Here is a 12,826-nt window from a genome sequence, read left to right as displayed (position 1 = left end):
AAAATTAATCCTTCAAGGACTAGTACATTGAAACGTGCCCCTCCTATAACATATTATGACATCTGATACCCAAGAGACCCGCTATCACCCCCCCCCCGAAAAAAAATGATGAGTGGGTGCCGAAAAATCCACACAAAAATAGAAATATTCATATTGTTTGAATAAAAGATTTTTCATTTAGTTGCAATATAATTTATCGGCTGGCCGTCAGATGAAGAAATATCTATAGCAAAAAAAAAACAAAAAAAACCGAACAGTGGGATATCTTGTAAGTGATTTTCTAGCTTGCTTTCTTCGCTCTCCTGCATTTTATATTTTTGTTAGTACATTAAGTGCTGTCATGTCGAAAATACAAAAAAAAATTCTCTGAAAAAGAGTTAAGCGAAAGGTACCCCCCCAAAAAAAAAGTCATCGTGAAGGGGACAGAGGAGGAAGCGTCCTGCTTTCCCATCGTTATTTCATCAAATGGTCGGGAGGGGGGGTGCAAGTCCCCTCCCCCGATACGCCACTGGGGTTAAGACACCGACTAATGTATACCAGTAGACTTTCAAAGCATGGTTTCGTGCTGCACTTTGGCTCGGGCATAACATCCAGAGTAGTATGAACCTAATTCTCTGACGTCATAATACCGTTTCTAAAACATGAACGTTTACCCCATCCAATGACGTCAGAATGTATACAACTTGTCTGTGTCTATACCCATACATTTGGTTAGTCTCATCTCTATTGGTTAGTCTACACATTTGGCTTGACTCGGATCCAGTGATGTGATTACGTTCCACCAGTCTCTTTTAAACTCATTTTGGAATACTCGGTTCTACATGCAATTTACTTATTTACAGTTTTCATTTATTCGGTGTAAAAGCAGCGATTAGAACACAAACAAGCAATATGTCATTTTACATTTCACTGATATTCGGCATAACCTGCAGACAATAATCAAGAACAAATATAAGTAATATGATTTGAGGGTCATCTTATTCTCACTTCTCCTTGTTTAGATGTACCACACACAGATTGTTATTCGAGGTTGACTTTAAATAAATCTCTATTTATATGTAAAGTATCCACTTTTCCGTCTTAAAAGGAATATTGTCATTATGTACTCAAAATCACTTTGATGACAATATGACTACAACTGTCTGTCACCCTGTCTTAAGACACTCGCTCCTTTGAATACCTTTATATAGATATAAGCACACTAGAGACACAAATAAATGTTTGGAGTTGATATCTTTTATTATAAAAGTGAATCATATAGGGGAAATGAACAAATAATATTATACTTTTATGATGTCTATTTACCTGTGGTTCCAACGGGTATAAAATCTCCAATAAGGCGACATCTTTATGGGTGAGCGCCGAACTCTGCAATTACAATGGGTAAGAGTAAATTATTCAGTGCAGTATGAGTATAATGCAATAATTATAGAAGCTGCGCTATACAAATTGAACATATTATTATTATCATCATTATTATTATCATTGTCATTATTAACAATATTATCACCATCATCGTCATAATAACAATGATAATAATTACAATTATTATTATTACATTATACTATTATTATTATATGGGTGTAATGATAATAATAATAATAATTATCACTATTATGTTTATTATTCAGTTCAAATGAAAGGAATGTCTGCTTCACATAAAAAAATCATGTATCATGTGTTCCCCTTGTCAATATTATGTTCTTCAATCAAGTATAAGCAAAATAACGTTAATTGGGACCTTCTTCATAGTTCTGCACCCACGTGAAATAAAATTGGAATTGGATGTTAGCTCGATTAAGTCCGATCAAGATATTTCCGAAATGGTCCATATACATAAGGGTGTAAGTGGGGAAGGGGCTTGAGGCTCCCCCCCCAAAAAAAAAGGCCCCCAAATAAACTTTCTGAGAAGAGGAAACAAAAGGGGAAAAGAAAATAGGAAAAATAGTGAAATTAGATTTTTGTTTTCTTCTCGATCGATGCTTTAGCGGATATAATCTAAATTCTCGGGCGTACCTTTAAAGTGTGACGAACATGTTTTGCGAGGAAAATAAAGGGGTCCTCAAGGAGACCACTCACAGCTTTCCGATATTGCTCGCTCAGGTCTACCTTTAACTCATCGTGGAGGTTCTAAAGAAGGGAAAAAAATGTGATAGGAACAAAGTAGTTTATAACAGTGATGGTGGTGGTGGTGATGATGATGATGATGATGGGCGTGGTTTTGACGGTGACGATGATGTTGATATGGTGTTGCGGTCATAGCAGATCATGTATATAGTGACAATAGTTATTGTGATGATGATGATGATGGTGGTGGTGGTGATGATGATGATGATGATGGTGATGATGAAGAAGATGAAGGTGATGATGGTGACGATGATGATGATAATGGTGGTAATGGTAGTGGTGCTGATATTTTTGACGGTGGTGATGATGGTAGTGACATGGACCTATCATGGTAGTGATGATGATGATGATGATGAAGATTATAATGGTGACGTTGATGATGATGATGGTAGTGATGATGATGATGAAGGTGATAATGGTGACGATGATGATGATGGTCATGGGCGTGGTGTTGACGGTGACGATGATGTTGATATGGTGTAGCGGTCATAATAGATCGTGTAGATAGTGACAGTAGTGATTGTGATGATGATGATGATGGTGATGATGACGATGATGATGATGGTGATGATGATGGTGATGATGATGGTGATGATGATGATGGTGATGATGACGATGATGATGATTATTATTATGACGGTGATGATGATAATGATGATGATGGTGCTGGTGGTGATGATGATGACGGTGATGATGGGGATGTTGATGATGATGATGGTGGTGGTGGTCATGGGCGTCGTGTTGACGGTGACGATGATGTTGATGTGGTGTAACGGTCATAGTAGATCACGTAGGTAGTGACAATAGTGATTGTGATGATGATGATGATCATGGTGACGGTGGTGGTGGTAATGATGATGATGATGATTATATGAAGATGGCGATAAATATGATGATGTGGTGTTGGTGGTGCAGTGATCATTGTCAAAATTGACTGTCGTGGTTGCGATGATGATGACGATTGTGAAACACTCTCATACTCAAAAGTCGTAATTGTCATAAATTCAACCATAATTATGTAAATGACAAATGCTTAGTAAACCACTTCTTCATACTTTCATACAGTTCTGATCCAAGTCTTTCATTGTCAAAAAAAAAATCAATCCAATTATATTACAACGAGTATTGTAATGATTGTATAGGGCATTCATGCAAGATTGAACATTCGCACAATGATGAAAAATAGAAGAATACGATCGCGACTCAATATATGAGTCATGATCGACAATAAAGATCAATAAAGAATAAAGGAAAAGAAGAAAATACCCAGGCATGAAAAGAGAGACATATATTTCAAGTCTGTACTGAACCTGCTGAGAAGTTTCTGACAAAACATTGCCGCAATTGAATGTCAGTTTGATCCCAGCCGAGTTTTCGGAGGACATAAAGGGAAAATGATACAGCGACCTTGGACTGACAGAGACTCCTGTCCTACCAGTTCAATCATTATTGATTTATAATAATTATATTGCTTCTTTTTCGTAGTTTCATGTCGATTAATTATTTATTGCATTAGATTTTTCACTTTTACCATTATGAGTTGATAAGCATTGTGTGTAGGGCTTCACATGCAGCAAAAGCTGCGGTGTTACTCGTGTACGTGCAGTCGTATTACTTTGGTGTTAAATGTTCGGTGTTTGTTCAACACCTGCGTTTATTATGTTTACACTTTTTGGTGCTTGCCTGAAGATCAGTTTGTTAAAACTAAAGTTGATACCCTGTTAGAGTTAAGACATATTATTGTTAATATGTTGTAGAGGTGGAAGGAAATGCATATAGCTTAGGCGTCGAAGAAACAGGATATTGAAAATTGAATTTGTGGCAGTTTCAATGATTGAGGAACATCATATTTTCGGGTTTTTAAAAGTCATTCTTCCGTATTATTTTGGAATCATGAACCATGTCATAATTGGTTTATGGTATAGATTGAGAAGAGGAGCTTCGGACCATGTTTCACATGCGGGGCGGGAGGGGGGGGGGGGGGGTGGATAAATGGCACGCAGTGAATGAAGAGTGCCGAAAATTGACGTTTCAGAATGTTTAACAGTATTTTCATGCCAAGTTTAATGGTTTTATAATGCTTTCTAATGTGTTTATAAGACATATTTGCATTGCATATTTTGAACTTTCTCAAGTAAAACAAAATGGGGCAAATTGATATATTTGCGCCCCTTCAATAATTCTATGGGTGGGGAGGGGGGGGGGCTATCCCTTACAAGCCATTCCACTGGTCGGTTGATTCGTATTTTGACTGGATCACCCCTCCCCCCCCCCATTTCTTCGTTGAAAATTCCTGGCGTGAACAGTGTCATCATCAATGAATAAAATAATACGGAAGAGGAAACAGTGAATACATAATTTACATTTTGTGTTACTATAGCTCTTGCAGGCCTCTGGCAATTCCCCAGGCTGCCTTACAAAAATATTGTTTAAAGGAAATATTTTTGATAGACTTCCCCTTTCAACATGTCTGTAATGTCGAGCTGCTTGCAAGTCATTAAGTACTTGAGTGTCTTTGAAAATGTAAATAGTGTACCCATAAGAAAGTTATGATGATTGCGCCATATACAAAGGAGATTTTGAGGTGGCGCCAGGATAATTTATGTAGGCATGGCAGGGAGAGGGGAGACAAGACAATCTAAAGTGACGTCATCATATTATTGAATGACCTCAGGTGTCATCGTTTGTTACACACCCCACACCTCTATTTTTAATATTCTTCTTTCTCCCCCCCCCCTCAATTTGCCTCCCATTTTAAATGTTTTCACTTTTTTATCTGCATGAAAAAGAAAATCATTTTTGGGGCGGTCTCCCTGTTTAATACACTGTAGCTCCGCCCATTGTAGTGAACAGGAGAATAAAGGGGAGAAGGAGGAGGGTAAGAAAGGTACACTCTTAAAAATATGGGGTAACAGTGGCGTACCAAGGACTTTGCAAAGGGGGAGAGGGGGGGGGGGATTCGTCCGAAAAAAGGTCTTCAACCACAAGTAAAGGATTTCGTACCAGAAAAAAAATTGACGAGCAAAAAAAAAAAAGGTCTTCAAGTTCAAAGGAGCGGGCCAGGGCTCGTCAGGGATCAGTTGTGACTAGTCAAAGGGGGGGGGGGGGGCGGGGATATGTCCCTTGCATGGGTTGTGACTCGTGTAGGTACGCTAATGTTGGGCAACATACTGTCAACACAAAAATTGGTTAAACAAAATTATTATCCAACTCTGGGTAGTTTTCAGCCAACATTTAATGTGTATGTGCTTTGTATAGAGTGATTGGAGATAATGTGTAGATGAGAGAACAAGTCATACAAGTGGTTGTTAAGTGTAAAAATGTGTAATAAATATTGTGGAGTGAATATGATGAACATTTGAAGAAAAATGAACAAAGATTCATTCATTTTGAAAAGATTTACTTTATTATTGGTTTAAAACTACCCAGAATTTGATAAAATTTTAACCTATTGTGTGTGGACAGTATGTTGCCCAACATTTTCGAGAGTGCAAGAAGGAGGGCTGTGGAGGTGCGAATGGGGGGGGGGAGAGTAGAGTTGCAGGAGAAGGATAGACAGATAACAAGAAGAAAAGTAGGAGGCCATGAAGGTGGAGAAATGGAGAGGTGAAGGGAGAACAAAGGTGGATAGAATAGGGGATGAGAAGGGAGAAAGATCGATAGATAAGACGGTAGGGGAAAGAGAAGAGGAGATAATTAAAAAAGAAAATCCAAAGAATAACCATGGTAACAGGGAGAGTGGGAGTGAGAGAGATGGTTCAAGATGTGTCGAAATAAGCAATATTATGTGTAACATTTTGCGCCAGAAAAGCGGTAATTGCTCAAGCAACATTTGCTCTGCTGTAAATTCCATACATTAATGGAATGACAAACTTTAACCCTGGATTTAGCACTATACCCTAATAATAATAATAACAATAATAATAATAATCATAGGTATTTATATAGTGCCATCTATCAAGAAATATTCTATTCTGAGGCGCGTTGTTATTATTACCCGAGTGCACCACAATGTGGATAAATTTCTTGCTGAAGGAATTTACGCCATGGCTGGGATTCGAACCCACGACCCTCTGTTTCAAAGTCTGAAGACTTATCCACTGGGCCACAACGCTCCACATCCCTATCCTAAACCAAGCCCTATAGACGACATAAATCCCCGAGCAACTGTCGTCAGAGCAAATGTCGTGTCATCTAGACGAACACACTGCATAAAGGCAGAATGACAAGAGGTATACACTTGGGATAATATGCGATTGTTGCGATCCGAATTTCAAAGATATAGACCAGTTCGTAGTTACTTCATGGACAATTTTGGTCAAATGACCTTTCATTTCTTTCATTATGATGGGCAGATTTCAAAGCAAGATATTACGTAAGCTTGCCTTACATAGCAGGATGAAGAAAATTGTATAGACCAGGTGACTAGAATAGCACACCAATGAACACTTTATGAAGGTATTTGTTGCATTCCTATTTTGAATGCATATCATAGCATGTTGCACAATGTACTTGGTAAACTGTGAAATACCAGTCGTTCGTGGACGCATTGCTGTTTTTTGTGGATGTAAATGAAAACCACTATTCAAAAGAATATATGAATAATCAAGACATCAAAGTTGGTGCTTATCTGATTAGATTTTAAACCGCCAAGTCACTTTCGTACGAATGACCTTCCTCTGATCATGCGTAGAATCTTTTGATCATGCGCAGAAAGGAACTACGAACTGGCTTATTGTGATAACATTTGAGATGAACATTCCAGCCGAATAAATCTTAGCGATCAGAGTTCAGAATAGTGGCAGGACTAACTGAAATCGAAATTCAGTCTCGTTCGAGTGAATTTGATTTCCAAATTATTCACAATGACGTCATCATCGGCTGCAACTTGAATCCTATTCTGGACTTTACCCCTACTACAGGGCGTGTCGCAAAGCAAAATTGTGGTTTTATTATTCCTAATATAATACCAAACTTCAAATTAAAATAATTTTACTTCTCGGAAACTTCCAATTTATGCAAAATGCGATTTATCAAAAAAAAAGAGAAAACGTCGCATCGGATCGCATATGCGCTGGAGTTAATACAAATCATAATTAATAATAATGAATCCATACCGTGTTATATTTCTCCTGATATGCCTTTGCGATAACCTGTCTCTGATCATTAGTTCGTCTTGATAAGATGTCTGTGATAACGTTATCGTCTGCACCTAATCAAACAAGAAAAGGGAAATAGTGAAATGAGAGAACACAAATACATTCCTAGGGCCGCGGAAACGGGAGGGGGGATGAGTGGGCTTCTGCCCCCCTTCTTTCCAAAACTGTGTACAAGAACGTAAAAATGACCATCAGGGGAGCGTTTCATCAATATTTTCATCCGACAAGTTGTCAGATCTGACATCTTTCCTTGATTCTGATTGGCTGAGAGGCACTGTTCCTATGGTAACTGTCGGATGAAATGGTACTTGTCGGATAAAATGTCTGACAAGTCCTTTCATAAAACGCCCCCCTGATTGTGATTTTGTGTGCATGGTCAGCCCCCCCCCCCTCTCCCACTTTCAAAACCGTTCCGCCGGCCCTTGCATCCGCCAAAGAAGGAATGGATCCGGGATTTAGATAATGTAAACACTGGATCTGACACCAGTTGGTGCCTGTAGTGGACTACACCGAAGAATGTTACATGTATATTAACAACTGAAGGTGTTGCAATAACACCCATAAGTGTTGAACAAACCCTCAGATATTTAACACCGGCGTAAAAAAATGATTCGAATTTCATTAGCCATATTTTTTTTTAATCAGTGAGAATTTCAACAATACCAACATGGGCCTGTTGCAGAAAGAGTTGCAATAAATCGCAACTCCAAAAAATCATGCGCAACTTGATTTTCAACCAATCAACCGCGCTCATTTGGGACTTGCGACTGATTTTTTGACTTGCGTTTAAACGCAACTCTTTCTGCAACAGGCCCCTGGAAATGTTAACACAGTTTCTACATTCCCCGTATGTTGTCCGTAGCTGGAACGGATGGGGATGCCCCCATTTTTTTTCGACGTTATTGTTGTTGATCTTTTGAAAAGTCCAGCCAAAGTTGGCACAATAATTTTCAATTGCACATCTTGTTTCATTTAATTTCCAAGAGATGGAAGAAATAATAATAATGATAATAATAGGGGTATTAATAAAGCACCTTTTGCCTGAGGATACAAAGCGCTGCTATTATTACCCCGGCTTTAGCTCGAGCTGCCATCACCGGCGCTCAGTGCATGCAAGGAATTAATCCTGCCGGGTACCCATTCACCTCACCTGGGTCGAGTGCAGCACATTGCGGATAAATTTCTTGCTGAAGGAAAACACACCATGGTTAGGTTTCGAACCCACGACCCTCTGTTTGAAAGGCGAGAGTCAGAACCACTAGATCAGGACATCATACAAATAGTAAAAATTTTGGTATATTTATAATGGAACATTTTTATGAAAAGGAAAACAAAATCAGCCCATAACTTTTCATGTTTATGGTTATGGAACAGCTCAAATGTAGTCATTATTATCAGGAATGGGAGGGGGCTGGGGTCACGGTGGGGGATGAACCTGTCAAATGGGTTTGAGAAGTACATATAAACCGCTGTCATGCCAAAATCAGACCATTCTGTTTCATTTTCAACAGTAACCCATCCCTTTAACCAACCAAATAATTTTCCGCATGTTGAAGCAATAGAGAGTATGAGAGGGTCGATATACCATCTCCATGTAAAGCGACATTAAAAAATTATTTTGAGGTATATGTTTTATTGGTGGTTACAGTTAACGGAATATATAAATATTTCTCTGTAAGCATACCAGTACACATATCCGTATTTATAGTGTCTGTCACAAATTTATTGCAGTCTTTTAACATTTAAATGTTAAAAGGTAAAGTCCACCCCAACAAAAAGTTGATTTGAATAAAAAGAGAAAAATCCAACAAGCATAACACTGAAAATTTCATCAAAATCGGATGGAAAAAAAATAATGACATTTTTAAGTTTTGCTTAATTTCGCAAAATAATTATATAAATATTCTGGTGTGTATGTAAATGAGGAGACTGATGACGTCATCCACTCACTGTTTTTTTTTTGTATTATGAAATAGGGAATATTTCTCTTTTTTCTCCTCACTGTCAAGTGAAACAACGATTAATTCCTCCCTGAACATGTTGAATGAGCATTGTTTAATACCATATGATTCAGTCAAGTTCGTCCTTATTGTCAAATCTATAAAAAATGAAATTTTGTATGATTCACACAATAAAGAACAAAAGAAATAGTGAGTGAATGACATCGACTGTCTCATTTGAGTAGTCCATATCATTTTATTTTGGTGAAAAATAAGCAAAACTTTAAAGTGTCATATAACTTCCTAAATTTTACATCCGATTTCGATGAAATTTTCAGTGTTTATGCTTGTTGGATTTTTCTCTATTTATTCAAATCAACATTTTTCTGGGGTGGACTTGACCTTTAAAAGATAATTCATCTACATTATCAAAGAGCATCACGGGACCTCTCGTGGATACACATGAATGATTTCTCTATCAAACACTTTGAGACTACTCAATTAATATCAGCTGGAAAACCTTGAGCTATGAAGGATAATGGTGAAAAGTAGGGCGAGGTTTTGCAGCAATAATCAGGGCATGTTGAGTGAGAAAACTAGATCAATAAAAGAATAGATGATGCTCTTCTCGGAATCGATTTCATGGTCTAATTTAGAAATTAATTTGATGAGGCACCCCCCCCCCTCCTGCCGGTGATCTTAACGCAAAACGCCGTTTTGGTTAACTATTACTTGCAATATTCATAGTGAAGAGCAAGATTAGAAATTTGAATGTTGAATTGAATTCATTTATTATAAAAAAACATGCAAAATGAAGAATATACAAACTTTAAAAAGTATACATGTAGAAATGAGACATATAAATGACGTATCATACTTTAAAATAAATGCAAAATACTTCGTTTTATATATACATATTAGGAAAATTTGATGCCAATGGAAGCAGTATGCTTGTAGGGTTAGGTCACCCAGAAATCTGACGACATAATCTACAAAGTCCCATTGTGATTATAGACGATAAAAATAGCATGTGTTAAAGAAGAATGATATCACTTGAAACCAGTTTCATTATAAGTAAAACGAAAAATGAAAGAAACGGATCAGTGAAAGTTTGTGACATATTGAATGGATGATAGAAAAGTAGTGAGAACTTGAATATTGATATCATTTATGATATGTACAGCCCCTCCCACTCCATTCGCATGATCAAGACCTGTGATGCCACACGAGTACAACCAATTCCCCATTACTTCAGTACTAATATCACTTCAATTTTCTCTTTTATCTAGTCTATCGCAACAGACATGACAGAGATCAGGTATTTTTTATGACTGCACTTCGGAGTGCTGATTTTTCAGCAGACAAATCAACACTCCGAAGTGCAGTCACTATACATTGCTATACACGCTCTCAAAGAGCGAAATTGTCTCTTCGTTTTTTTTAAAGTATCTCAAGGCATGCAAGGTGAGAGTTGTTCATGCATGTCACCATCCATCTTGTTCGCATTGGATGAACATCCGTAACATTATTCACAACATTCTAAATGTGTATTATTATTTGTTTGTATTTTGTTGTTGTTTTTTTTGGGGGGGGAGGGGTATTTATTTATTCATTTTTTTGCTTTGCCTTTACATTTACTTATTTCTCGAGTTTCATTTACAAATGACCGCATTAGGACCGTTGTAGGAAACTGGTCATCTTTCAATTAATAATAAATTTCCATTTGATAGTGTGGTCCGATTTTCGAACAAGAAGTATATAATCCGTCATACATGTAGGTAGAATCGTAGAATAGATCGATGAAATAAGAATTGCGTCATTAGAATTGAAAGTAATTTCAAAAGGGATTGTTGTAATACCTCCTAAAAAGAGTACTTTTAACCATGCTGTCTCGTGATTGGCTCTTTGTTAAAGTAAAATTCTAGGATTTTTTTTTTATCGGAATCTGTATCATTCAATTTTTTTTCTCCTGATTTGACATGTTTGACTAATTTAGTCAAACATGTCAAATCAGGAAGAATCATGCTGTTTAAATGCAGATGTTTCCTTTTTAAAAAAGGAAACATCTGCATTTAAACAGCATGATTCTTCCCTGAATATGTTTGAATTTATTTTTTGAAACCTACTAAAAGTCAATAGGGATTATTTATCTTTTTATTCAAATCTGAAAAAGGTGTATGATTTTTTACAATGAAATACAATAGGTTGTGCATATAACTGATTTTTGAGAAATAGGCGATTTTTTTTTTCCTTTTGCTTTTACATGCGATTTTGGTACATTACTCTCTCACATACTTAAGGAGGAAAAATAGATATTTCATATTGTCAGCGTAATGTTTGTTTGATGTTTTTTTCTCTCTCTCTTTGATCCAATCAAGTTTATGTTTTTAACCGACAAGACTTACTTTTGAATGCTTTATGGAGTTCTTCGATATCTCTCTGTACATCAAATGGGTCTGCTTTCTGAACTGTACCCTGTTGCGAAGGAGAGAAGTAATAGTAAAAACGAAATGAATATGAGAAGATGAATACACAGGAGAATGGGTTCAATTTTAAATAGGTTCAACCTTTCGCACTTCTATTCTAGGAATAGCAGTTCTATTCACGCAGTTCTATTCTTGGAACATAATTTTCAGGTGCAATTGTGCGCCTCTCTTACCTGGTGCAAAATTGCTCTATAAACTAAGGTTCCTCAAAGACCAAACAGGTGCAAAGTTGCTGCTTTTATTATTGCTCCCAGTGTATGCAGTGTGGCGTTGGGCTCTAAAGGTACACAGTTGAACCTTTTATTTTTCTTAAAGCTTGTGTATAGTTTTGGTAAATCCACCAAGATGCACCTATCACTATTCCAATTCATTGCTAGCTAATATGAATGGATATGCCCTATAACAGTTATGATGTGGAGGATATGAAATGAAAATGTGTTTTACAGGATAAATTTTGCGATTTTACATGGAAATTTAACTTGATCGGGTCACCCGATAAAAATAAAAATATCTGTGTGTTTTTGTCTTTCAATTAAATCCTATTCCAAATAATGGAATGGGCTGAAACTTTCAAGATATGTTCTTTGTCTGTGACCTTTGGATATCTAATCACTAAATTTAAAAGATAAGTACTTGAATGCCCATTTTTTAATTTAAAACAAGCATCGCCGAGAGAGGGCGCTATATATCCGAGATTTGAATATTTGAAATTTTCTCAGAGAAGTGCAGTTGGAAAAATATCTAACGGTCTCTACGCTTCAGTAAGACTGTCATATTAGATGATATTCGATTATCAATCACATTATTGACCCTTTACCAAAGCTATACACAGGCTTTAAGAGTGTATGAGCTCGTAGAATTGATGAGTTAACTTTCACGCTGTAGTCACACCAACGATACTTGCTATCGGAGGACATATTGTCGATCGGTTTGGAGTCAGTATCGTTGGTGCAACTGTACCATAAATGTCACCAATACACCGGTAACTGACCGAATCAGGTCGATATGAATAACGAGAGGTTGGTTTCATATTAATCGTGTCTAGACTACAATTATTGAGGATCATTTCCTTGATTTTGGTTTTGAATTTCAAAACTAGTCATCTTTCGATGAC

At 37.0% G+C, this 12,826-nt stretch overlaps 1 protein-coding gene across 1 annotated transcript in view; it reads right to left on the bottom strand.

Annotated features, from left to right (window-relative positions):
* LOC121431241 (annexin-B12-like) overlaps positions 1-12,826 on the bottom strand; it is a 29,141-nt gene that overhangs the window by 8,652 nt on the left and 7,663 nt on the right. The window contains exons 3-6 of the mRNA XM_041628751.1: positions 11,632-11,701; positions 7,245-7,339; positions 2,017-2,130; positions 1,306-1,368 (exon numbers count right to left, since the gene is read on the bottom strand). Coding sequence (XP_041484685.1) covers positions 1,306-1,368; positions 2,017-2,130; positions 7,245-7,339; positions 11,632-11,701 — 342 coding nt within the window. The remainder of the gene's footprint in view (positions 1-1,305; positions 1,369-2,016; positions 2,131-7,244; positions 7,340-11,631; positions 11,702-12,826) is intronic.

This window comes from Lytechinus variegatus, chromosome 17 (assembly GCF_018143015.1).
Source record: "Lytechinus variegatus isolate NC3 chromosome 17, Lvar_3.0, whole genome shotgun sequence".
NCBI lineage: Eukaryota > Metazoa > Echinodermata > Echinoidea > Temnopleuroida > Toxopneustidae > Lytechinus > Lytechinus variegatus.
This window is presented reverse-complemented; position numbering and strand designations above follow the sequence as displayed.